Raw genomic sequence first — 26,524 nt, 5'->3', positions numbered from 1 at the left:
TCACGTGATCTCGGCGCTTATTATGCCGAGATGCCGCGCCGAGATGCCGTGCCAAGGGCGCTTAGGAGAAATCCACGCTTCTGCGCAGCCCGCAGCACGCTTCCTTTTCCCACCATGTACTTCTTTTCTCACGCGCACAGACCATGTAGATAGTGCGCCTTTGTCTATATATACAGCAGGAAAATTGCTTGGAGACCCCAAGTCGATTTTACCTCGTCTCTTACTCATTAGAGAAGGTAGCCAGCCAGCTAAGTAGCCGGCCCCCAATTAGTTCCCAGACGCTCACCACCCCCATACTCACCACACCTCCCAGGCCTAAGGCCCCCTCGCAGTAGTATAGAAGTAGTAGGCCGCCCTAAGCGGTATTAGTATAGCCTAGATAGTTAGTTACATAAGCAGTGTCTGTAGTAGTACGGCCATAAGCGCCCGCCCACTAGCGTGTACCCAACCTTACAGTTGGCGTACGACAAATCCATCCGCAATGGCTTCATCAAATGGGTACAAGATTTTGAAGAGTAAGTAATATTATCTCTTGTATGCGTATTATCTGCTTATTTCTACAATAGAATATATTATCAACATGACCCCAACTGTCCTAAATGTCTGTAAGGACGTCAAGGGGGGTGGTGCTTGCGGCCGGGTGTATCTAAGTAAATACCGCTTAAGGTGGTGAGCAAGCTACCTACAACAACAGCCAACTATACTACAGTGACCAGGGCCGTAAGGGCAATGGCAAGCTAAGTAAATACAGTGGGAGGGCCACTTAAGGCAGTGTGGACAGTGTGACTAAGTAAGTGTTACTGGGCAGTAGGGCCCTTGTACAATGTAGAGATGCAACAAGAGGTAATTGACCTGGGTGTTACCATGGTTGGTTGGCCTCCTTATATATTCTACAGGTGAGCTAATTACAAATACACTATATGCAATATCTGATCCAATAAGAACCCCGCTCCGCAGTTGTCCTTACTCATGCATATGTGTCACTGATGTGTCATGATGACGTCATAGGTGGAGGTGGCTACGTGTGCTGAGTAAGTGCGGATGGGGACGTGGCTTGGCGCTTAGTGTATGTTATAAGCGCCAAGGTCACGTGATCAAAAATGTTGTCCAATTGCCTTTGTTTAAATTCGAGAAAATGGGAATAAATTCCCTGGTATCAAGTGTGTCTACAACACTGCCCCCCCTTTAAGGGCCTTGGCAGCGCCAAGGGCCTTCTTTTTCATTTCTTCCTCATATTTCTTTAAAATTTTCCCGGCATTTTTCAGATTCTCCTGGGGCTCCCACGTGTTTTCTTCTGACCCGTATCCCTTCCATTTCACCCTAAAGAACCACTTCCCATCTTGTTCCTCTGCATCTGTTATGCCCTCAACCTTGTATTCCTCTTCCCCATCCACAGTGATTGGTGGCAGGCGGTTTTTGAAGGTCTGCTTATTGTCTTGTTTGACTTTGGACAGTAATCCTACATAGAAGACATTGTGGATTTGCATTGTTGAAGGGAGTTCTAGGCGGTATGCTTGGTTGGAGATCTTCTCAATAACCTTAAAGGGTCCCAGTTGTTGCTCCGTCAATTTGGGACTCAGGGTTTTGAGTTTGACGTTTTTGGCATCCAACCATGCTTCTTCTCCAACCTCAAATTCTATTGGGATTCCCATTTCTCCGGCAACCATTTGTACCTTGGACTGTTGCAGGGCGGCTTCTACTTCTCTCCATTGGGCTTCCATTGATTTGGCAAGTTTGTCTGCTTCCGGTACATCCGTTGGAACATTAGACGGGGTTAGTGTAGGTTCCCAACCGTACAGGGCTTTGAAGGGGGTCTTCCCTGTGCTGCTATGTACCACATTGTTGTACGCAAATTCCACCATTGGGAGCCACTTGGTCCAGTCCCTTTGGTTAATTCCTGAGTAAGCCCTAAGGAAATGTTCTATTGACAGGTTCACTTGTTCTGTTTGGCTGTTGCTCTGGGGGTGGTATGCCAAGGAGAAGTGGGGGTCTATTCCCAGGCGTTTGTACAGTGCCTTTAGGAATTTATTATTGAAAACCCTTCCTCTGTCTGAGACTGTTTTCTTGGGCATGCCATGCCGTTTCCATATGTTTTCCAGAAACAGTTCTGCTAGCTCAGGGGCTTTAAGTTTTTTGGAACATTTGACAAATATCCCGTACTTGGTGAAGCTGTCAATAATGACCAAGATCAAGTTGCAGTTTCCGTCCTTGGGCAGGTCCACAATCATATTGTAGGAAACATGTTGCCAGGGTCTGGAAGGGAGTTCTAATGGTTGGGGTGGCAATGACGCGTACTTGGGCTTCCTTATTTGCTGGCAGGTTTTGCAAGAATCCACGTGCCAGTAAGTATCAGCGCAGATTCTGGGCCAGTAGTAGTTCCTTGACAACAACTCTAGGGTACGTTGTCTCCCTGGGTGCCCTGCTAGGGGACTGTCATGGAAGATACAAAGTAAGTCCGTTCTTAATGCCCCAACATCTGGTACTACAATGCGTCCCTGGTAGAACAATAACCCTGCTTCCATTTTGTAGTCTTTGAAGGCGCGTTTGATGGAAGGCGGGGCTTTTGACTTGTTTTGTAGGAATTGTAGAATCTCCTCTAGTGATTTGTCCTGATCCAGGGCAGATTCAATCTGGCGTTGTAGTACTTTCTCAGGGGTGACTAAAGCTACATTGGCAAATATGGGGTCCAGAAGCATGGTCTGGTTGGCAGGAGGAATATTGGCGTGGTCTGAGCGGCGTGAAAGGGCGTCCGGTTTCCCTGACTGTTTCCCAGGGCAGTAAACAATTTGGAAGTTGTAGCCGGCTAGAAGGAGATGCCATTGTGCATGGCAGCGGTTGAAAGTTCTAGACTCCTTCCAATACTCTAAGTTCTGGTGATCCATGAAGACAGTAATGGGATGTAGGGTTCCCTCCAGGAAGATACGCCAGTACTCAAAGGAACAGATGATGGCCAGCAACTCCTTATCATGTTTATTGTAGTTCTGTTCCGCCCCTTTGAATGATTTGGATAGGAACCCTAAGGGGTGTAGGCATCCGTCCTCCTGTTGTTGGCTTAGTATAGAACCCAAGGCTGCACCTGATGCGTCTGTTTCAAGGAAGTAAGGTTTTGTAGGGTCTGTGTGACAGAGTACTGGGGCGTTGGTAATGGCATCCTTCAGTCCATGGAAGGCTTCTTGCTCTTTGGTATCCCATTTCCATGGTGTATCCTTCTTGACCAGATTGTGTAGGGGTCTAGCCAGGTGACTGAAGTTGGCCACAAACCAACGGAGGAAATTGGCAAACCCAAGGAAGGACTGGACCTCCTTGACCTTAGTAGGTGTAGGCCATTCTTGAACCGCTTGAATCTTGAGCTTATCCAAGCTAAATCCCTTATCCAATACAATGATCCCCAGATACTCCACAGATGTCACATGGAAGGTACACTTTGAAGCCTTACAGAACAACTGGTTATCCATTAGACGCCTTAGGACTTTGTGGACATGTTGCATGTGAGAAGCATCATCCTTGGAGTAGATTAGGATGTCATCAAGGTAAATGATGACGCATACATCCAATAAGTCCTTGAACAGGTTGTTCATGAAGTGTTGGAAAGAGGTGGGAGCATTTGTCAAACCAAATGTCATGACCAGAGACTTGTATAGGCTGTACTTGGTGCGGAAAGCCGTTTTCCATTTGTTGCCTTCCTTAACTTGGACATTATTGTAACCCCATTGTAGGTCCAGCTTTGTGAAGATCTTGGCACCACAGAGCTGGGCCATGAGGTCATCAGGGCAAGGTAGTGGATAGACATTCTTTTTAGTCCAATTGTTCAAGCAGCAGTAGTCAACTACAAGGCAACAGGAACCATCTTTTTTGGGTACAAACATAACGGGGGAACTGATAGATGACTTGTTGGGATGGATCTTTCCAGCCTTGAGTTTGTCCCTAAGCCAGTCCTTGAGCGTGGATGACTCAGCGTTGGTCATGCTGTAGAGGGGCAAGTTAAGGGGGCCTTCTTTGGTGAGTTCAATCCCTATGTTGTAGTGCTGGTGTGGTGGAAGCTTGTTGAATTCTTCCTCCCCAAATACCTTAGCATATTGATGGTATTCTGGGGGTACTCCTTCAAGCGGGTCTTTGTCAGCTTCCTCTTCTTTGGCAATGGCCACGTGTTCCAGTGGTGTGTGAGGGAAGGAGAGGGTTTGCGCGTTCCAATCAATTTCTGGGTTATGAGCGTCTAGCCATTTCAGTCCTAAGATGGCAGCATGAGACCCTGTGTTGCAGATGAGGAAGGTCTCAGTCATTGATTTGCCGTCAAAGGAGAAGGTTAAATTGGCCTTTTTCCAGATTTTGCCTGCCTGGGGGCTTGACCCATCAAGCATGGTAACGGTACGGGGAAAGGGGAGATCTATTAGTGGAAGGTGTAAAGCCTTGGCGGTGCGTGGGTGCAAGAATGAGGAAGTGGCGCCTGAATCTATCAGGACTTCTATGTGTTCTGCTTGTTTCTCTGGTTTGATTGGGATTGTGAAAAGGGGGGATGTTCTATTGGTGCTATGTGATATATGTTAAGAGTTGTGTAAGTACAGGAGTAAGAAAGAATTACTATATACAAAATGTATATGGGAATAACTAAGAACTAGTATAATGAATCAGAATATATGCACAGAATATATGCACAGTATAGGCTAGGTTATCAGGAATAACAACTCCTAACAAATAGTCTAGCAACTATGAAGTGCAGGTGGTTGGTTATGTATAGTACCTTAGACTAATGTTACTTAAGCCTAAGTGACTAAGGGTATGTATACTTAAGGTCTCTGGGATAGTACCTTAAGTAAGAGGGTTACCTGACTAATGTACAGGATTTATAGGATTGGCCTAACAAGTATAGGACTTATATATGCTTAAGTAAGACTTAAGACTTATGGGGTTTACCTAAAATATATCTAGGATTTATGACATATTGTAGATAAAGCTATCTACAATATAGGGGGTATGGTGGATTGAAACACTATCACTCAATCACAACAATCCTTACAGTATTGTTGCACTATACTCAATGTTGAACTCAACAACTGTGACAGTCAAGGGGCACAGGGTTGCAGTAAGTACACTAATAGGTTACCCTGTGTCTGTTGGGACTGGCCTATGGTCTTAGTGCGCTGAATAACCTCCTATGCTATTTACAGTGAGTCAATCACTAAAGTAAATGCGCAGATAAGCTGTTAAAGGCTTGTGTGTATATGTCAATATATAAGAGTAAAAGTAGGATGCATTAGAAGCGTCTTCACAGGGTCCTTTTATACCCTGAGAAGGCGCACAAACAAGTATATACATGATTGATACCAAGAGGGGGTACAGGAGGTACTAGCGGGGAGAAAAAGTTTGGAAATGCCGGCATGTGATGGCCCAGAATTTGTACAATACATCTTACTATGTCTTGCAAACGCGGTCAAGAGCTCCCTGTGACTCATCAAGCTCAAATAATTACACTACACAATGAGGGCAATTCATATCCTGAAATACTTGCAAAAACTGGTGTTCCCCCATCTGTGGCATGCAAAACTGTTAAACGTTGGGAAACATACGGCACCCTTGCCTCCTTGCCTCAATCTGGCTGCCCACGCAAATTCTCACCTTGATTGTGCCGTCTAGTCATTTGTACCCTCCTTTGCCATTATTTTGAGCCATATTCATCTATTGCTACTAGAGTAGGTAATGGCCTTACTGCTGTGCAAGTCAAGTACATTGCCCAGAGCCGGCGCTACCGCCAATATGTTGCGCGCCAAAAGCCATTCTTAGATAAGCAAAAGGTCCTAAAGCGTCTAGAATGGGCTTGCGTGAACCGGTTTAGGAACTGGGATGAAGCCATTTGGACTGACAAGCTCCAGTTGGGGACTGGCAATCACTCAGTTCACCCAATGGTCACCTGGAAACCCAGAGAGGCATATCTCCCGGAATGCCTAGCCCCAACCTTTCAAAGTGGCCATGAAGCATTAATGGTATGGGGGTGTATCTCCCATGGGTATAAGGGGCCACTTATCCAACTGGAGATGGCTCCCCAGCTGCAATTGCGTAATGGGAGGTGGAGGGGGGGAGGGTTCAACTCAGAAGGATATGTTATGCAGGTCCTAAATGGTCCACTTAAGGACTTCATTGCACAGATGGAGAAAGTCAAGGGACACAGGATGCTAGTAGTTGAAGATGGGGCCCCGGCACACAAAGGAAAGCTAGCCAAACAGGCTTGTGAAGAACTTGGTATTAAACACATTGCACACCCCCCAAGTTCACCAGACCTAAACCCAATAGAACCATTATGGATGGAACTTAAGCGACGTGTGTACAGTACCCCTGGGGCCCAAAGAAGTCTTGAGCACCTTTGGAATGCCACTGAAGCTGCCTGGAAATCCTTCACAGCAGATGATATCAATAAGTACACACGGAAAATGCCATCTTGGGTAACAGCTTTAGTTAAGTCAAAGGGACTCCCAACAAAATTCTAACACTTGTTTATCTCTCCTACTGTATTTTAACCAATGTATTTCCTGTTTCTATATACTACATTCATGCGGCCGGGGGAGAGCAAGTTTTCTTTTAGCGCCCAAATCACACGCCATTTCCAAACTTTTTTCCTCCGCTAGTACATGAGGCAACTGAAACACTTGAGGGAGCCAATACTTTGGTACATAGTAAACAAACAACAAATCCTAATATTTGCCCCAAGGCAGTATTTACCTGTGTGGGTCCTTAGATGTCCCAAGGCTAAGTGTTTCATCCTTGGAGTAAACAGTCCCAAAGGTAGGATACCTCTGCATTGGGTACTTACAGTAAATGGGGCATAACTCTGCCAAATGTTGTCCGTTCTGGGAGTTTGACCCAGCGTTCTGGAGCGCACAAACATGCGCACCTAAGCGCAAGCAATTCGGCAGTGTGAGATGCCCGGGTGATGGAGAAAAGGCGCATTTAGTGCATCGGCGCTTAAGGGCTGATTAAGCGCCGGAGCACTTGCCTATGCGACAGGGGGGACCCTGAATATTTCTGTGTGTAGCCACAAGATAGAATCTTGAATAATAAATACTACAAACAAGAGAAATATTACTTGTTACTGTTTATCTACTCAGCTGAATTTATATATATTTAAATGAGTGAGAAAACAGCATATATGCAAAAGGCATCGCATATTAAGGGTATTCCAGAGGTTTGTAGGTTTTGTAAAGGTCACTATTGGATAGAGGGACCTTGAAAACCTTAGTTCGCATCTTTATCTCATTTGTTTACTGTAGGATTACTAGTGTAATTAATAAAATAAGTACAGATTAAAGAAGAAATGTCATATCCATAACAATATATTACAAAATTCCATAATCAAATCAGAGTCCTTGGGGTGCTTGCGCGTGGCAGCAGGTACCCTTACTCTTTTCCCAATTGGTACTTGGAGTCTTTGCCAATCTTGGCAGTTTCTTTGGCCTTCCCTTCATCCTCCTTAGGGGTGGCCTTCCATCTGGTCCAACATTTGGCAAATTTATGCCCTGGTTTGCTGCATTTGACACAGAGGCCCTCTGCACGGCAAGAGTTGCATTCTTCCTCCAATACGTAGTTGGGATCAGAGGAAAGGGGACCGGTTGTGGTGGCCTGTTGGTCAGTACTTGCCCCCCAATTGGGGGTGGTGGAAGATTTTCCAGACTTACTACCCTGTGGCGGGTGGCTGGCTCTCTCCTCACGGAGGGCATTGTCTATAATGAGGGCAGCGTCTTGCAGCTCCCTCAGAGTGCGTGGTTGCCTCTCCCTTGTGGCAATCTGTTTTTGGACTTCCCAGTGGAGTCCTTGCGCAAACTGGCCGCAGAGTGCGGCGTCATTCCAGTCAAGTTCCATTTGCAGCGTGCAGAACTTGGTAATGTATTTGGCACAAGTGCTGGTCTGAGTGAGGGAAGTAATTTTCCGCTCCGCTGCTTGGGTTGCGTCAGGGTTGCCACAGGCGGCCAAGAACTTGGTTTTGAACTCATCCACTGTCTGGATGAGTGCGTGGTGGGACCCTAGTTGGTCCAAGTGGGGATGTGCCCAGGCTCCAGCTGCTTCCATCATATTCATGAGTAGGAAGCTTAGGGTTTCCAGGTCCAAGGGAAACTGCCCTTGATTGAGGCAAACCCAGGCCAGCTTGCAGGTTAGCCATTGTTTGGCCTCCAAGCCAATTTTGCCTTTAAAGGCATCTGGGTGGTCCACTTTTACAGTGGAGCGGGCTGGAGGCAGAGCTGGAGTGGCTTGGGGTGCTGTTGCAGGGGCTGCAGGGATTGCTGGAGGGACCATGGGGGCTGCTGGAGCCGGTCCTGAAGGGAAAGACAAGGAGGGACAGGGGCTGAAGAAGGATAGGGGGTTGCGTCTGGGGGCCCCTGTGGAGATGATAGGGGCTGGGGCCCCAAGGGGTGGTTGAGCCTGGCCAATAGGCTTGGCTTTGGGTGCGGCCCTGGGAGTTTCTTCAACCGCAAGGGGTTTTTGTTCTTCTGGGATGTGGGGGCCCTGGGTAAGCTGGAGTTGGGCAAGCCCATCCTTGACAGTATTGACTGTTTGCAAGATGTTCTCAACATTGGTTTGAACCTCTTCACTAATTTTGGTTTGTTCCAAGAGGGTCTGCTCAATGCGGTCAATTTGGCCTTGGAGTCCCCAGAGTAGGTTGATGACTTGCTTGAGGGATACTTTGCCAAGCTCAGGGGAGGTTGGCAGAAGGAAGGCTTCCAGCTGTCCCTGATTGACAGGGGAGCAGGCTTGAGAGGGCAGCCGGGAACGGGTTGCCATTGCGTGTGTGGGGTATGACCAGCCAGCATGGGTGGATGCCCAGGAAGAAGAACAAGGGGGAGTGCGGGAAGTAATGGTGAAAATGTGAGGGGGTAGGTGCCTATATCAGGACTTATGAGCGCTTTATTGTATGTGTACGCTAAACCCTTGCCTCAACCGGCCTAGCGTTGGACAGTTCTTACCCTGATCAACTGCCATGGACTGTCATAACCCATATCTGGAGGGGTTATTACCATATATATCCACTGTCACAGATATATATAGTATATATGATGCACAGTGATATATCAATAATATAAGTTGCTGGGGGACGTTGCACTCCCCCCGCCCCCCTAGCCGCAGGCCAATGTTAAGGGAGCCTGCGGGTGAGGTCTGAATAATACATTATTATAGAAGAGATTATGTCATCCCCCCCCACCTCAAATCCATAGTAGTTTAGTATAGTATTTGATAAAGGACTGGAGGGGGGGAGGTCATGTGACCTGGACTTAGAGAATATCACTAAGTCCAGCCATGTTGACCATAAGTCTCTTATATGTGGGAACCTGAGGTTTCTGAGTGCATCAGTGCGAGTATATGCGTGTTTCCGGTGGCCGTAGTGTGTACCATGAGTGCCCTGGTATGTGAATAGAGGGCACAATAGGGGTGTGGCTCATGACATGGACAGGCGTGATACAGGGCAGTGCTTCTGCAAGCGGGTGGATTGGCTGTCTAGGGTTGCTAACAAAAGGTGCGGCAACTGGTGGTATGCGGACAATTGGAACCCATTAGCCTTATAGCAATTTGGTACTAGGTGGGGACAATGCTGGTTTGATTATTGACAGCAAAAGGCAATCCCAATCACCTGATTTCCCTTGTGCTAGTACTAGGGGTCTTCTTGTTGTTGGGCTAAGTGTAGGTGTGCTAGTGGGCACAGTTTGCAACCAACTTTAAGGTTGATTACCTAGTGTCCTAAACGTCTGTAAGGACGTCAAGGGGGGTGGCGCTTGCGGCTGGGTGTATCTAAGTAAATACTGCTTAAGGTGGTGAGCAAGCTACCTACAACAACAGCCAACTATACTACAGTGACCAGGGCCGTAAGGGCAATGGCAAGCTAAGTAAATACAGTGGGAGGGCCACTTAAGGCAGTGTGGACAGTGTGACTAAGTAAGTGTTACTGGGCAGTAGGGCCCTTGTACAATGTAGAGATGCAACAAGAGGTAATTGACCTGGGTGTTACCATGGTTGGTTGGCCTCCTTATATATTCTACAGGTGAGCTAATTACAAATACACTATATGCAATATCTGATCCAATAAGAACCCCGCTCCGCAGTTGTCCTTACTCATGCATATGTGTCACTGATGTGTCATGATGACGTCATAGGTGGAGGTGGCTACGTGTGCTGAGTAAGCGCAGATGGGGACGTGGCTTGGCGCTTAGTGTATGTTATAAGCGCCAAGGTCATGTGATCAAAAATGTTGTCCAATTGCCTTTGTTTAAATTCGAGAAAATGGGAATAAATTCCCTGGTATCAAGTGTGTCTACGACACCAACCGCCTGCAAGTGTGTACAACCAACATGCACTATCTTCTACATATTGCAGATTCAATCAAGCAACTTGGGCCCCTACCTGGTTATTGGGCCTTCCCAACGGAGCAATACTGTAGCTTCATTGGAGCTTCAGTAAAAAGCCAACAATTTCCTTACGCTAATATTGCTTGCCACGTTTGTGATGTAGCTCAACTTTGCATCATTTGCAAAATATATGGCTTGCGCAAGGAGATCTCATTTGGACAGACCCAAGCAGAGACTGAGGACAACTCAGAGAAGGAAAAACAGATTGCGCATAGATTTCAAGACTGTGAGTACTTTGAGTGATATACAAACTACTGCTAACTCATGATAGACAACAACCAATTACTCTTAACACCCCAAGCCAAGAGGCTTACTGTAACCCCCAAGTTGCGCTCCCAAATTGCCAAGCATTTGGCAACTACCTATGGGGTGCAGGTTAGCAAGAAGCTTGCTACAGAGCTCATTCCCAATTCCTTACAGCAATGGGGCCAAATGCGCATAAAAGATGGGGGCAATCTAATTCAAGCTTGAGGGTACCACAAGCTTTGGTGGGACAGTTGCAATGCTTGATTCATGCAGGTGAGTTTTATATTTACTATTTGAATTATCTGCTTAACTATCACAGTATGAACTTGCAATTGACTGGCTGGCACATTGTCCAAGGGCAACGCTGGAATTCAAAGTCAAATCATTCTACGGTCAGCTACAACGTTTATTCTATCTACCACTCCCTCCCAATACTATCATAAACCAGGAGGAATATCCAAAATTCCTCATACTTGCATTTATCTTGGAGGCCAACATTACCATCAAGAATACTTACAAGTACCAAGTTATTTGGTACAAAGGGAAGTTAGGGTCTGGGGAAGTTGTCAATGCTTGGACAATCCAATGCGCGGTAGGCCGTATCCCAGATGGTAAGCACTGGTGGATCATTGATAAAAGCTCTGAGCTTGCACATTTAGATTTTGTCTAATGTATATACTTATCTATACTATTTGAAACAAATGTAGTGTTACAATCACATGACTGCCGGCAGCAAGTTCAACACCAATCAACAGTCTGCTACGACAGCCACAGCCCCACACATACTTCAAGGCCCATAGATAGGTGATGTAATCCACGTGTCTATTTAATCTGACATTGTTCTAGTGATTATTTTTGATGAACAAAGGGTGTACGTCATTTTGCTATCTAGGTACTTGTACAAATACATATGTCATTTGCTAATTGGTGTACGCAGGGCTTTCATAGGACCAAGGTATGTCCTAATTGCTTGCCTTATGTAACTGATACACGCAACAGGCAATTGTTTTATGTCAGAGAGTCTGACTGACGGCTCCTGACTGGGTTCCCGACCCCTGCCAACACCTACTGAAATACCCAAACCTTGGAAAATCCGACCTACGGAAATATTCCGACCCCTTGAAGACAACAAAGATCCAACCCCTGGGAAAGTCCGCCCCCCAGGCCAAAAGTCCAACCCCGGAAGATTGCAAGAATCCAACCCCCAAGTGAAAGTCCAATCCCTTAGCAAAATCCGACCCCCCAGGAGGCCGCAAGGATCCGACCCTCAGGCAAAGTCCAACCCTCAAGCGGAGATCCAACCCTGGAGGGCGACAGAAATCCAACCCTCTAATGGAGATCCAACCCCGGCAAGAGTCCGACCCCAGAAGAAGACAAGGATCCAAACCCCACCAGGGACCGGACTTTCACATCCGCACCCCAACCGAGCATACCTACCTCTGGTAGGGTACGGATTCCCGGGCATCCAACCCCCAGGGTTGGACTATCCGTAGCTTTTGGGTACACGGTGGTATGTACCATTGCAGCAGCAATGCTGCCGCCTGATACAGGTAACAAGAACAGGCAGGCCGTTTAGGTGTGTATAACAGCGGGAATTGGTGGTTGTGAACCCCTCTTTCTAGATCCTCAATTGATAGCTGGAGTGCGGTGGCATACAAGTCTTGGGTTGGGTCATACATCATCGAAAGCAATTTTGTGAAGCCTAAAGTTTGGAAAGATTTGGGGTTTAAATGAGTACGCCGATATTGCTTTTACCAAGGCCTAAGATCTAACAAATAAATTAATGATGCTGAAAGCCTTGATTAATGACTTTATTTCGTTAAGTTATTGCGCCCATGCTACACCTGGCATAACATCCACATGTTCACGTCTATCTTTCTGCCATTATCTCACCCCGCTTTCCTTGCCATATATAGTAGCCAATAGCCTCCTGAGAGCCCCTGCTCTGGCAGACCTTTTTCTTGCCATGTAGTCTCTGTAGATCTACCGCTTTTTGTGCGCCCCTCTCTCATGCTTGACCGCTTTTTTCTCTTTATGTGCATAGCTGTGCTCTGGATGGAGCCTTGGTATCCCACCTTGTGATCTGGCCAGAGTAATTATGATTAATAAGTTGTAAATTTATCCAAAAAAGCTTGCCCGTTTGACCTCTTTGGGACTCATCCCAAGGGCTTGGACCAAGGTAAGGGTCTAGGTTGACACTTTGGCGCTTATATAGGCTTGTAACTGATCACGTTCACGCTTTGGATAGCCATGAGTTCCTCATCCACTGCCCACTCTTCAATTCTTCACCCCATCTCTTCCGATTACACTGACTCACAGGATGGTACTGATCATACTTCCAATCACTGGTGGATGCGGGCAGTATCTGTGAGCAATAGAACAGTCTCAAGCCAGGTCAGGGAAGAACTGGTTCGCGTTTCTCCACAAGGAAGGAGATGCTTGATTACAGGAGAGGCCAGCCCATTGATAGCAATTCAGATGGCCCATTTAATATCCAAAAAATCCCAGGTGCCGGAGGTATGAAATTTATGTTGTTTTAATGTACGCGTGTGGCTTACCCATTTTTTAACATTATATTCCCATGTGAATTGTTTAATTCTCAGATACGGCGCCTTCAGTATGCTTTTGGCCAAAAGCTGGACCTTAACAGCCGCTGGTTCAATATTTATCGTGGGTCTCCAAATCTCTGTGCTATCACACTGCTTACGCTTTCACAGTACGGTCTGACCTGCATCTTGCATTTGATAACAAAAAAAACCCAGGCTGGGTTCTGGTTCCCCTTGAAGCTGACGTTCAGCAGATTATCAGCAAGATTGACGCCTTAAAGCAAGATCGTGAGTCTAGGGGCAATTGTGGTCCATGGCCTGACTTTTGGAGCAGAGAAGTGAGTGAGATAACCCACTGGTTAAACCCAAATAACGTTTGTCAAATAGTGGTTTCCTGTCAAAAAATCTGGATACACTTACGAGTTCATGCCCTTGTTTGTGGCCAACAAGGATATTGCCATCATGCGCTACGAATGGGACCAAGCAGAACCGCGTCAAGATCTTTACTATCCGCCATTCTCTGATTTCCCTCTTTTGAAGTCACATGTTCACCCGTATGCTGTCATTTTCAATGCTGTGCCCAAGCTTTGAGCCTTTCGGGGGAATCCACCTACATCTTTGACAACCAAGCAATTGCTTGATCTTGGTTACGTTTATGACTCTCTAGCAAATGCGTCAAACAATGCTGCTCCACCCGGTTTATATCCCTTGCAACGGGGATCCTCACGCAGCTCTCCTGCGGGTACAACTAACAACCATGCCTCCCAGACCCCGCAATATCTTGAAACACCCAATTCAATCCATGAGGTTGATTGTTCCCAAACTCCAGTTGGCTCTCAAAGGGGCTCTGGTCAGGATAATCTCAACCATTTGTTTGACGATCTGGAACACGAACCCAGCAAGTTGGTAGACCATAGCTTGGGCAAATCCCTCTCTGTTTCTACTCCAAATGGTTTGATTCCTAGCTTGAGCCCATCCCCCTCCCTTTCATCCCCGTCCCGGGTCTCATTTGCTTGAGCCAAACTATCTAGAATAGCTGAGTGGGTTGCTGCTGTTGAACTTGCCTGCCAACAAAATGAACTATCCAAACCTGAGGGCAAGGAGTCTGCCAAGACTAAACGGTATGCGGCAGAGCCAGCCTGGCGGCCTCCAACAGAAAACTGGCATCACTGGACGTCCAAGTTTTCACGGTGGTGGGTACCTTTGCCCAAACATCAGGAGCGTGGCGTGATTTCCAGCAACAATTGGGCCAAAATTTCGAATCATCCACCACTGGTGAGGAAGGTAATAGATCAAGAAGTGGTTTAGATTCAAAACACACATGCAATGACTCCCACTGACAAAGTTCCCCCCTCCCGCTGCGGCTAGAGTCCGTGAGAATCCAAATGTTTTCTCTGGTATTATATCAAAAGCATCTGGGAAGGTGTTCAATAGGTGTTCAATGGCATTTGGCTGATGCATGTATTTTCACGCTCCAGAGTGTATATGGGAAAAGATACATTAGTGGACATGGGTTGCACACACTGAAGGCTAGCAGGGTGCGGATTTTCCGCACCCTTGGTTTTTTGCTTTTACTAAGTATCTCTTTTTGAGCTCCAGTATGTTTCTGCAGAAGTACTGCAGTACTGTTATAAGGAAAAACAATACCTGTGTGATAGTGGGTGGAATTCTGTAAGAAATTTAGAACAGTTGGCACGTTCTAAATTGGTCCGTCAGGATGGGACAGATTTGGCCCAAGGATGGGAGGCTGTGCTGGCTTGGACCAGCACTGGACTGTTCTAAAGTGGCTTTCTGTAAACCATGGTCATGTTGCTCAATAGACCTTTTCTAGAAATAATTGTGTGAATGAATTTATATTCCTTCCTGCTTGGAGTTTGTGTGTGGGATTGTATAAAACATGATGTGTGACTGCGTAACACTTCTACCTTCTGCTTGCCAGCTTTATGTATCAGTTAAATTATTGGTATCATGCAAAGGACTTGGACTTGGACTTGGACTTGGACAATTTAGTCCTTGACATGTTGATGGACAACAACAATGAGGACTTGATCCTCTTTGAATTTATATGTCTTTATCTACTGAGATCCAAGAATTGTCCCTGCCAGAGGCCTAAGCATTATCTTACACAACCAGAGCTACTACCTGTCCTGGACGCAGTCACATGACCAGTACAAGCGGTTGCATGCTGGCCCAAGCCCAAATTTGGGGGGTAGCAGGTGTAATCATGGGTTGTCAGCAGAGGAATAATAGGGCTCTATGGCTTAGTGGTCAAGCTGGTTCAATTCCAGCTAGTTCTATTTTCCTCTGTTTATGACACTACCTAATCCCACACTTATTTTGGGATGGCAATCTATTTACACCAGTTGTGAGGACTGCACATTTTTAAGCCCACCTAGGATTTGTCTCCTAACCATCCTAGGATCCTAGGATACTAGGATGAGCCCTAGGATGGAGTGGTGAGTGACCAACTTTCCTAGTTTCCTAGTTCATTCCCTTTGGTTAGGATTCACTTCCTGACTAAGATCACTCCCACCAGCCAGCTTGTATGTGTATAGCATACTTGGTATGCCCACCCCACCATGCTCACACATTGCAACTTCCACAGTGTACCTAGTACGCCCCTCCCAGACCAGGGCTGTGTGACTATGTAAGGGCCTTTGCTTTGAGAAGTGGTGTACCAGTACCCATGCTGTCACACCAACCAGCTCCTTGTGGTCATGGCGCACCAAGTACACCACTTGGCAGAGCAGCTCCAAGCTTCTTGTCACACAGGGCATACTCTTCTGCATGCAGTGTACTGTGTATGCTACTTGCTGACACAGTCCATTACTTCTTCTTGTCATGCATCACACAGCTCTTCTCTCCCACAGGCAGCGTACCCAGTGCGCTTTTGCTGTTCCTGCTCCCCATGCTTACTGTTACACTCCCAAACTTTATACCATTAGAACTGCCCAATTTTTCTGATATTTCTACCTTTTTTTCCAAACTCTTTACTTTATGTTTTTCAATCACATGATCTTGGCACCTATTATGCCAAAATGCTGCGCCAAGGTGCCATGCCAAGGGCGCTTAGGAGGAATCCATGCTTCTGCGCAGCCCGTAGCATCCTTCTTATTTCAGTTATGTACTTCTTTTCTCACGCGCACAGACCATGTAGATAGCGCCTCTTTATCTATATATACAGCAGGAAAATTGCTTGGAGACCCCAAGTCAATTTTACCTTGTCTCATATTCATTGAGGAGGATCACCCAGCCAGCTAAGTAGCCAGCCCCCATCAGATCTCAGACGTCAACCCCCACTTAACTCACCACACCTCCTAGGCCTAGGGCCCCATCATCAGTAGTATAGCATAGTTGATTGCCTTATGCAATCTTAGTATAGCCTATTAGTTAGATTACATAAGTCTTGCTTGTAGTAGTATGGCCCTAAGTGCCTGCCTTCACCAGCGTGTACCCACCTTACAGTGGTGTACAACACTTACTGAGCTTGAAAAGGAAGAAGCTAGCCCCAGCCAAAGGTCAGGGTGTCACCTTGGCTAAACATAACCAACCACAGCAAAAACTGCCTGATTCCAAACCTAAAACACTTACTTGTCAAGGGTTGAAGGTTTTGTTTGATGTGTCAAACTCTTCAGTGGATCACTCTCTTATATACCCCTGCCAAGGCAGTGCAGCAGGGAAACTATTGTGTGAACAGGCAGAGCAACTTGCCTGGCAATTGAACCTTAACAGAGATTGCATCCTGTTATAGATAGGGAAAAAGTAATAAAACAAAATACTCTAAAGAAGAAAGAAAGAGGCCAAAAGAGGAGAAAAGACAAATAAGGTAACTGTCTAACTATAGAAAGTAGAAAACTTAGGAAGATAAGTAATAAGAGAAATCTATGCTAGTGAAATTAGAGTATATTAGAGTGGCTAGTTATCTTGATAGGAGAGTAAGGTGGTTAGTATCAGGGTGATCCCTACCAATAACCAGTAATGAGCGTATTACTGTTCAGCAGGCAACGCAAGGTACAAGCAAAGTGGTATAAAACCTAAATGTCAGTCTCTGGAACTCACTGTAATTTAATTGAGAATTATAGAAATTTAATTTCTTGTCTCCAACAGTAGACAAGGGGGTAAAGGCGTTGTGGAAGCACCAAAAACTTAGCAGACAGCCTGGAAGTCTTGGCAAGGTTGCACTTAAGCTGGTTCTAGGTTCCCTGTATAGGTTGGGACCGTCCTAGAGGCTATATGCGCCAAACTTAAGAGCTTTAGGCAAATTTACTATGTATGATACTTAAAGAGATCAATAGAAGTTCTTAAGAGTCACACAGGCTGAGAGAGGATGGTAAAATGTGATGCATTCAAAAGGCCAGTTCAAGGGGCTATTTATACCCTTAGAGGCCTGTGATTACTATATACAGTAGGGTAAGATACATGACAAGATGAAAAGAGATGAGATGTTAAGTGAGAGCCTGTCTCATAAAGCCATGCCTTATAAGAGTTAGCCTCCAGTTCTAAGAATATCCTTCCCCTCACTAAGACACTCTAGGAAAAGGCTGAAACAAGCTGTGCTCTTAGTGAGGCCCAGACCTTCCTCTTAGCTACTTGGTAGTAGCTTCTGGAAAGCAGAGTGCTTACTTAAGAATAGCTAGTTAGACTCAAGTTATTAAGTCTTCCCTTCAAGGAACTGTTTCTCCCTTAATACCTTGAGTATTTACATGATTAAAAATAGTAGAAATAACAGAAAAATTCAAGGAATATTTCTATGTACTTTACAAGTGTTTGTCTACACTAATTTCAAGGCCAAATCATGTTTGCTTTGCCATTCTTTACTATTTTATCCTGTTCCATAACACATCCTTACCATTGGTCAATATTCATGGTGTCATAAACAGAGGAAAATAGAACTAGCTGGAATTGAACCAGCTTGACCACTAAGCCATAGAGCCCTATTATTCCTCTGCTGACAACCCATGGTTACACCTGCTACCCCCCAAATTTGGGCTTGGGCCAGGATGCAACCACTTGTACTGGTCATGTGACTGTGTCCAGGACACACAGCTTATCTAGGGTTGTGAGAATGCCAAGTGTTATGTATCACACAATTTTGCATTCACAGCTCACCATCCACAATAATCTGTATATATCTGACTTTCTGATTTAATGGCCATTTGACTCCTATTTTCCATTATTCCTGTCATTACTCTATGTAACGCTCATATTGACTGTATGTGTTACATATTGTTCAATAGAGCTCCTTCCGCTCGTTCTAACGCTGCCTGTCACGTGCTCATACGATAAGATCTCATGGAGATATTAGCTTCACAAGATTCTATCTATGTGGCTCAAGTACCTTACTAATCATTATATTTGTATCTTTACATCTAGCTCATCACATGACTAGCTCTAACTTGGGAAATGAACCTTATTCCTAGCTTAGTTGAGTCATACCTCTCATGAGATTACTAAGGTTCTCCTTATCTAGTAATTTCTAGTGGCACTGCAAATCCTGCTTATGAGTCATTCTGCTTGCCACCAGAATGACTCACACTAATGACTCACTCTAAGTGCTCATTGGCTGCCAAGCATTTCTTGATAGACTGAGTCATGTATTTAGATGTTTCTATTTTTAACTAATTGCAGTTCAACCCAGGAGCAGCCACATTCCATCCTAGTCATATCTGTGCCTTCCCACCCACCAATCAAAGTCTTAGGAAGCACAGTCCTAAGCAAGTCATATTCATACTCTGACTAGGTGAATGACTCAGTAACCTTGCCACTCTAGGGTATAAAAGGGGACTCTTGCATACCCTTGGAGGGCACCCACCCTTCACTCTTACCACTCACTGTTACTGTTGACTGTCACTCTTGGGTTTGGGCTTGCCCCCCTCAATTGTGTGATATATTGTGCCTCAAGATTTCAAATAACTTAAACTTGTATAAGTGGATCTCCCAAGTACCCATAGTGTGGAAAGGTTGTAGACCTGATACAGAGTTCTTAGGTTAAGTGAACAGAAGGCAATCATCCTTAAAGAAGGATATATACTAAGTAACCAGTTAGTTCCTGCAACTAGGAGTGAAACTTACATAACTATCTCTGCCAAAGGGAACCTGAGCCAGTACTCTTGCTCTTACAGAAATACTTACTAAGACACTTTACACTGAGAAAAGATATATCTGTAGTTGATTGTATTCAAGATAACTAGACCCAGAGAACCCTAAAGAAGCTACTTCTTTACTTAGCTTGGAAATTGGGAAATCTTCCAACACAGACTCTGCTCAGCACCAGAGTCTCAACTTCTTTTCCCCCAATTTACAACAGTCATTGTAGTTAGATAGTTTGTTGTTGTAGGTAGCACCCCCACTGCCTTACGCGGTTTCTACTTAGCCTTATACGGCCACAAGCGCCCGCTGCCTTGACGCCCCTTAAGGACGTCTAGGACACTGGGCCATCACGTGACAGCATTTCCAAACTTTTTCTCCCTGCTAGTACAGCTGTAAGCACCCACCACTAGCATGTACCCAACCTTACAGTTGGCACACAACACAATTGGATTTAACCAACTTGGAATGTTTGAGATTTGGAGTAGTCTGTTTGTAGTTGGGTGATGTAATTCCTGCATCATCAGTTGTAGCTTGGACAATAGTGTCCAATGTCTGTGGTGGCTCTTTCAGAGTCTCACTTGCATGTTTGTATAGTCCAATATCTGTGAGGATATCTTCTGTTTGTATGTGCCATGTGTCATGACCTTCATTGGCATGACATGATTTTTTACTATTTTCTACCTTTTTTCCAAGATAGTTTCCTTTTTTGGTATATATTTATGACTCATCAAGATCACGTGACATATTTGATATATGATGTGAAATTGTAAATGACTCACTATTTTGTATTGTTGTTTTTGATGTGGCTCTTCTCATGTATTTAAACCAGGTCAAGTCGCCGCTAAACAGCAAGACTTGACCTCTTTGTCAATTCACCTAAGTTCTTACCTACCCATTGCCCTGCTCCCTTGTTGAGCCTAGTGCACTTTACTTAAGCATCACCCACCAGGCCTTTGTTGCCCTCTACCCTACATCATACCCCCTGGGCCTTTGTTGCCCCTCTTGTTCTCATAGTCCATTGGTGATAGGGCCACGGACTTTAAGCCTACTTGTATCATAGGTCCAAGCTTAGTCGTGACACTAGGTCAAGTCTTGTTACTCGTACTCTTGTCAACAAACGAGAACTGCGCTTAGATAAGCACCAAAGCCTGAAACGGCATCACATCGTAGCCCCTGTGTAATAATCAAAGACAGGAATACGAGTGCCAGTAAGGTTGCGGGATAGCCCTTTGCCAGCAATCGTCCGCATACCAGGGTGTCCGCACCTTTAGTCATACGCTGTTAGTCAGCTGAACCTCCGCTTACTAAAAACCTGACTAATCATCACGCCCGTACACAGCTGTTGATATTAGAAAAGGATAGTTTAACGCTAGTGGGAAGGCAAACAGTTAGTAATTAGCACTATAAATCCGTTACTACCTATCTGATCGAGTACCGACTTATATCGGGAACGCACTCTAGTGTTTGATTTTTTAGATCTTATCCTCTTCGCCATCTTTTGGCCCTACTCCATCGTCACCCGCTACCTCTACCTCGAAAAAACTCTCAGTGACATCAACCACGTTCTAGTTGGTCGCATCAACAACCTCGAAGAACATATTGCTCGCATCGAAGAACCAGGGCTTGTCCAAACCATAGCCCATATTAAACATCACAAGTCGTTTGCAGAGCGCCTTAATAATATCTACGAGGCAGATCTTCAGGAACAAAGGAACCTTATTACCAATCTTGAAGCCCATAACCGCGACCTTGCTCTTACCATTGAAGAGCAAGTACAACTTATTGAGGAAAGGGACCGCCTTTTAGTTGAAAAAGAGCTCGAGCTAGATAACTTCCACTGCTCTATTCAGGATATCACCCAAGACGGAAAGGGCCGAATCCATTATTACAAAGAATATGAGTTTTTTGCAGTCTCATATGACAATGCCTGGCTTGGGCGCGATGGGAGAGACTAATTTGATTTCTCCCCAAATTCAATCAGGATGGTCTGCTCCATCCTCTCGTACACATACTCCTGCTCCTGCGGCTGTGCCGCCTCATGTTTATTCTCCCATGTCTTTTGATCAAATGTCAGATCGCAAACTCCTTGATATGGTAGCCCAGAATATGATCATTTTAAAAAAAGAATTTTCCCAATTACAAGGGGCTTACGAAGCCCAAAGTGATCAATTAGCATTGTTAAGAGCGGAACTGGAGGAACATTGCGACCAGTCACGTAATCAACATGTGTTTTATTCAAATCAAATTCAAGGAGCCGCGGCCTCCATTCAGGTTGTGCAAGATCAATTGCTCCATATGTCTACTGCTTGTCCTACAGCCCCACCTCCACCTCCTCCACCTGCTGGTACAAGCACAGCCACCACTACCCACATTCCCCCACCTGCTTCTGCGTCTTTGGATCTGAAGTTTGCCAAGCCCAATAAGTTCAATGGCAAAAAAGAAGACGCCCTCAATTTCATCATTGCCTGTCAAGCTTATATAAGGGCAAAGGGGGCCAACCAATCCCACGAAGAAAAAATCTTGTGGGTTACATCATATTTTGAAGGAGCAGCTGAGGACTGGGTTCGTCCATATAAAGAAAGAAAAGTGTTCAGGGGAGAAGCAGTCCCTCTGTTGGAGGATATCAATACTTTCTGGGCTGAGTTCACTAAACATTATGTGGACACTAACCGCGATGAAAAATATTGCCAAAAATGGAACAACTTGCGGCAGAAGGCTTCAGTCCAGGAGTACACTCGAGAATTTCAACAGTACTCCGTATCCTTGGGTTATAGCGACGAGACACTGCGCGATAAGTACTATGATGGACTCAAAAATGACATCAAAGACATCATGCTATCTACTATGTTCCAATGGCGTTGCGCCACGGCTCAACAGGTCTATGACAAGGCAGAGGAAATTGCAAATCACATTGAATCCACGCGTCTATCCAACCCCTCTGTCTCCACTGTTTGTGCCACTCCCACTGCTGTTCCCACTTCCACCTCCGACCCCACTTCCACTCGCACTTGCCTTAACGTTGGGGACAATGTCTACATGATTGATCCTACTACTTGCCGCGCCAAGAAAGGCGCCATTACCTCAATTGTACGTACAACCTCCGGCAATATGCCCAATGTTAGGTGGAATGGGGAGACCAAGGATACCATGATACCATTCCCCTCTCTTAAAAAAGACAAACGCCCTGCTGCGGCTGCGCCTGTTAAACCAATCATTGCCCCTATTCCTATTCCTGCCGCAAACACAAAGGGTCCAGGTCCCATGGATCTTGATGGAAGGGGTTTTGCAAACCTCACCTGCCATATATGTGGTGGCAAAGGACATTTTGCGCGCAGCTGCCCCTCTAAGCCCATGTCTGGACATGTGGCTAACGTTGAATGGTCTTGGGAAAGGCCCAAAGAAGAAAGTCGAATTGAAGTAGTTTCTGATGAGGAGGAGTCGGGAAAAGGAAAAGCCAAGGCCGACTAAGGAGTAAGGCGCTTGGCTGTATGCTTGCGGATTTGCATTGTGAGAACAACAATTTGGAAATACTCTCTCTATGTAATACATCACAAATATATGCATCATTTACTGCAAATCCGTGTGAAACTCCTCTATCCCAAAAATCCAGTTTTTTGGCTAAACCATTTCAAGGGAAAGCCATGATTGATTCCGGAGCAACTTCTTGCTTCATACACCCTCTTTTGGTTGAAACGTACCGACTTCCTGCTTATTTACACCAAATCCCAAAAAAATTACGTGTTATAGATGGCCGAGAAATTGACTCTGGCCAAATTACCCATTTCACTCGCTTTAAATGCACTATTGGCAATCATACCAAAGAACTAGAGTGTCATATTTCCAACATTGGCAACCATCAATTAGTTTTAGGAATGTCATGGCTTAAAAAGCACAATCCCCAGATCTCATGGGAAAAGCATACACTCGTTTTTAACTCATCCTATTGTTCCAATAATTGCCTATCTGTACCCACTGTCTTAGAACTCAAGGCAGTAGAGGAAATACCACTCCCGTACCAAGAATTCTCTAGGGTGTTTTCAGAGGAAGAATCCTCAAAATTGCCACCTCACCGCCCATATGACATTGCTATTGAGTTGCTCCCTGACGCAAAACCCCAACACGGCCCCATTTATAGCCTAGGGCCAAGGGAAGACGCTGAACTAAAGGAAACCATTGAAAAACAACTTAAAGCAGGTCTGATCCGCCCATCCAAATCTCCCATGGCATCTCCAATATTATTTGTCAAAAAGAAGAACGGGAAATTACGCATGTGCGTAGACTATCGACAGTTGAATAGCATGACCAAGAAGAACGCTTATCCCCTGCCCTTGCCACAAAACCTTATCAAGAAACTACAAGGTGCTAAGATCTTTAGTAAATTTGATCTTAGGGCAGGCTACAACTTAGTCCAAATTAGAGAAGGCGATGAGTGGAAAACCGCTTTCAAAACTAAATACGGATTATTCGAATACTTGGTTATGCCTTTTGGATTGACAAATGCGCCGGCAGCCTTTCAAGACATGATGAACAAAATATTCAGAGATCTTTTGGACGTTTATGTCATCATCTACTTGGACGATATTCTGGTCTTCTCTCTGAATGAAAAAGATCATGAAGCCCATGTGCAAGAGGTACTCAAAAGGCTGCAGGATAATGACCTTTTTTGCAATATTGAGAAATGCCATTTTCACGTCAAGAAAATCGATTATCTAGGGTTTATCATATCTGAATTTGGTATAGAAGTCGATCAATCTAAAGTCACAGACGCCCTGAATTGGTCAACACCTAAGAATGTCAAAAACATCCAAGAATTCTTAGGATTTGTGAACTTCTATAGGCAATTTATCCCTAATTTTGGAAATATGGCACGACCACTGTACAATTTGCTCAAGAAAGATAGTAATTGGAGATGGGAATCAGCAGAACAACAATCTTTTGACGGCCTTAAAAAATGTCTTACTTCAGCGCCCTTGCTTTTACAACCTGACACCACAAGACAATTTTATGTGGAATGTGACGCATTGGATTATGCCACTGGAGCAATACTATCCCAGCGCAACCTTGAAGGGAAATTGGCCCCTGTAGCCTACCTATCCAAGTCGTTATCCCCAGCTGAGAAAAACTATGATATCTTTGACAAAGAATTGCTAGCGGTTATTAGGGCATTTAAGGAGTGGCGTCATCTGCTGGAGGGATCCGAAGTACCAGTCCAAGTCCTAACGGATCATAAGAACTTGGAATACTTTTCCACATCACAGTCCTTGAACAAACGTCAAATCAGATGGGCAAACTTCCTAGTAGACTACAATTTCCAGATCATTTACAGACCAGGAGCACAGAATAAAAAAGCTGATATCCTTTCACGACGCTACAATTTAGTACCCCTTGAAGGGGGGGTAGAGAACCAGGTTCTCCTGAAACCGGAACTTTTCATTGCATCTATTACTCCGGATCAAGAGATCAATGACCTAATCGGTGAAGCTATTTACGAGGATGACCGTCTGAAAGAAATTCTGCACAAACTCCAGAACAAAGAAAAGGTCTTAGACTGGGAATTGAGAGAAGGTTTACTATGGTGTCAAGGAAAAATATTCGTACCAAAAGATGACACTATTAGGAACCTCATCTTGGAATCTAGGCATGATGCACTAGCGGCAGGACATCCAGGACAAGCTAGAACATTGGAACTTGTCTCAAGGAATTATTATTGGCCATCCATGAAAAAGTTTGTCAACTCTTATGTCAGCCACTGTGAAACATGTATTCAATCAAAACCAACCAATCAGGCACCAGTAGGACTGTTAAAGCCATTACAGATTCCCGAACGCCCTTGGGAAGACATTGCCTATGACATGATTGTAGGACTACCAATCTCAGAAGGTTTTGACGCCATCCTCACTGTCATTGACCGTTTCTCAAAAATGGTTCACTTCATTCCCACTCAATCCACGGCGTCAGCTATTGATATTGCCAACCTCTTTATCACGTATATATGGAAATTACACGGTCTTCCCAGAAGTACGGTTTCAGACAGAGGCCCCACATTCAACGCCAAGTTCATTCGTCACTTATATAAAAGGCTGGACATCAAACCCACATACTCCACAGCCTACCATCCGCAAACAGATGGACAGACAGAACGAATACAACGGGAAGTTGAAATTTTCATCCGTATGTTTGGAAACCACCGCCAATCAGACTGGGTATCCCTACTTCCTTTAGCAGAGTTTGCGCTCAACAACCTTAAGCAATCTTCCACGGGTAAATCTCCGTTCCAAATATGTTATGGTCTAAACCCCCAATTCTCTGTGGGTCAGAAATCAGACGAGTCTACCCCAAATGCAGATGAACATGCAGAGTTTTTGGAAAAAGGCTATGATGAGGTTAGGGCAGCACTGTCATTATCGCAAGAACGGATGAAATACTTCTACGATCAAAAGCATAAGGAAGAAGAAGAAATCCAAGTAGGGGATAAAGTTTGGTTAAGCCATCAGAACATATCTACTGATAGGCCGTCCATCAAACTTAGCCATAAAAAGTTAGGCCCTTACCTAGTGATTGAGAAAATTGGATCGCACGCATACAAGCTACAACTACCCCACACAATGCGCATACATCCAGTCTTCCATATCAATCTTCTAACCAAGTTTCACCCCAACCCTCATGGCCGTGATCCTCCTCAACCTGCACCCACTATCACAGAAGAAGGTGAGGAAGAATATGAAGTTGAAAGAATCCTGGACAGCAAATGGAAAGGGCGTGGCAAATCAAAAAAACTCTGGTATTTAGTCAAGTGGAAGGGATACAACAAAGGAAGCAACTTGTGGGAACCAGTGGATAATGTGGGTAACGCTCAAGAAGCCATAGAAGAATTCCACATGGAACACCCTGATGCAGTTAGAGCTTGAAGAGGGGGTAATGTCATGACCTTCATTGGCATGACATGATTTTTTACTATTTTCTACCTTTTTTCCAAGATAGTTTCCTTTTTTGGTATATATTTATGACTCATCAAGATCACGTGACATATTTGATATATGATGTGAAATTGTAAATGACTCACTATTTTGTATTGTTGTTTTTGATGTGGCTCTTCTCATGTATTTAAACCAGGTCAAGTCGCCGCTAAACAGCAAGACTTGACCTCTTTGTCAATTCACCTAAGTTCTTACCTACCCATTGCCCTGCTCCCTTGTTGAGCCTAGTGCACTTTACTTAAGCATCACCCACCAGGCCTTTGTTGCCCTCTACCCTACATCA

The 26,524-nt window shown here is 45.0% G+C and overlaps 8 protein-coding genes across 8 annotated transcripts; 6 read left to right on the top strand and 2 right to left on the bottom strand.

Moving 5' to 3' along the window:
• Positions 1-1,166: 1,166 nt before the first annotated feature.
• On the bottom strand, positions 1,167-4,358 carry RhiXN_11881 (Retrotransposable element Tf2 protein; the record flags this gene model as incomplete). The annotated part of the gene is made up of 1 exon (XM_043331696.1): positions 1,167-4,358. The coding sequence occupies one exon, from the start codon at positions 4,356-4,358 to the stop codon at positions 1,167-1,169; it is 3,192 nt and encodes a 1,063-aa protein (XP_043186457.1).
• Positions 4,359-5,411: 1,053 nt separating this feature from the next.
• Positions 5,412-6,479, top strand: RhiXN_11880 (DDE superfamily endonuclease; the record flags this gene model as incomplete). The annotated part of the gene is made up of 2 exons (XM_043331695.1): positions 5,412-5,550; positions 5,692-6,479. The coding sequence occupies 2 exons, from the start codon at positions 5,412-5,414 to the stop codon at positions 6,477-6,479; spliced, it is 927 nt and encodes a 308-aa protein (XP_043186456.1).
• A 907-nt stretch (positions 6,480-7,386) lies between these two features.
• On the bottom strand, positions 7,387-8,766 carry RhiXN_11879 (Retrotransposon-derived protein PEG10; the record flags this gene model as incomplete). The annotated part of the gene is made up of 1 exon (XM_043331694.1): positions 7,387-8,766. The coding sequence occupies one exon, from the start codon at positions 8,764-8,766 to the stop codon at positions 7,387-7,389; it is 1,380 nt and encodes a 459-aa protein (XP_043186455.1).
• Positions 8,767-10,325: 1,559 nt separating this feature from the next.
• RhiXN_11878 (Transposase family Tnp2 protein) lies at positions 10,326-10,853 on the top strand (the record flags this gene model as incomplete). The annotated part of the gene is made up of 2 exons (XM_043331693.1): positions 10,326-10,608; positions 10,654-10,853. 2 exons carry the CDS (start codon positions 10,326-10,328, stop codon positions 10,851-10,853), a joined length of 483 nt encoding a protein of 160 aa, XP_043186454.1.
• A 42-nt stretch (positions 10,854-10,895) lies between these two features.
• RhiXN_11877 (transposase domain) lies at positions 10,896-12,121 on the top strand (the record flags this gene model as incomplete). Its single annotated transcript, XM_043331692.1, has 3 exons — positions 10,896-10,901; positions 10,948-11,239; positions 11,754-12,121. The coding sequence occupies 3 exons, from the start codon at positions 10,896-10,898 to the stop codon at positions 12,119-12,121; spliced, it is 666 nt and encodes a 221-aa protein (XP_043186453.1).
• A 757-nt stretch (positions 12,122-12,878) lies between these two features.
• On the top strand, positions 12,879-14,191 carry RhiXN_11876 (uncharacterized protein; the record flags this gene model as incomplete). The annotated part of the gene is made up of 5 exons (XM_043331691.1): positions 12,879-12,995; positions 13,232-13,298; positions 13,346-13,512; positions 13,562-13,750; positions 13,805-14,191. The coding sequence occupies 5 exons, from the start codon at positions 12,879-12,881 to the stop codon at positions 14,189-14,191; spliced, it is 927 nt and encodes a 308-aa protein (XP_043186452.1).
• A 6,996-nt stretch (positions 14,192-21,187) lies between these two features.
• On the top strand, positions 21,188-22,732 carry RhiXN_11875 (Retrotransposon gag protein; the record flags this gene model as incomplete). Its single annotated transcript, XM_043331690.1, has 1 exon — positions 21,188-22,732. One exon carries the CDS (start codon positions 21,188-21,190, stop codon positions 22,730-22,732), a length of 1,545 nt encoding a protein of 514 aa, XP_043186451.1.
• Positions 22,733-23,136: 404 nt separating this feature from the next.
• Positions 23,137-26,172, top strand: RhiXN_11874 (Retrotransposable element Tf2 protein; the record flags this gene model as incomplete). Its single annotated transcript, XM_043331689.1, has 1 exon — positions 23,137-26,172. One exon carries the CDS (start codon positions 23,137-23,139, stop codon positions 26,170-26,172), a length of 3,036 nt encoding a protein of 1,011 aa, XP_043186450.1.
• Positions 26,173-26,524: the final 352 nt, after the last annotated feature.

Source organism: Rhizoctonia solani, chromosome 15 (genome assembly GCF_016906535.1).
Source record: "Rhizoctonia solani chromosome 15, complete sequence".
Classification (NCBI taxonomy): domain Eukaryota; kingdom Fungi; phylum Basidiomycota; class Agaricomycetes; order Cantharellales; family Ceratobasidiaceae; genus Rhizoctonia; species Rhizoctonia solani.
This window is presented reverse-complemented; position numbering and strand designations above follow the sequence as displayed.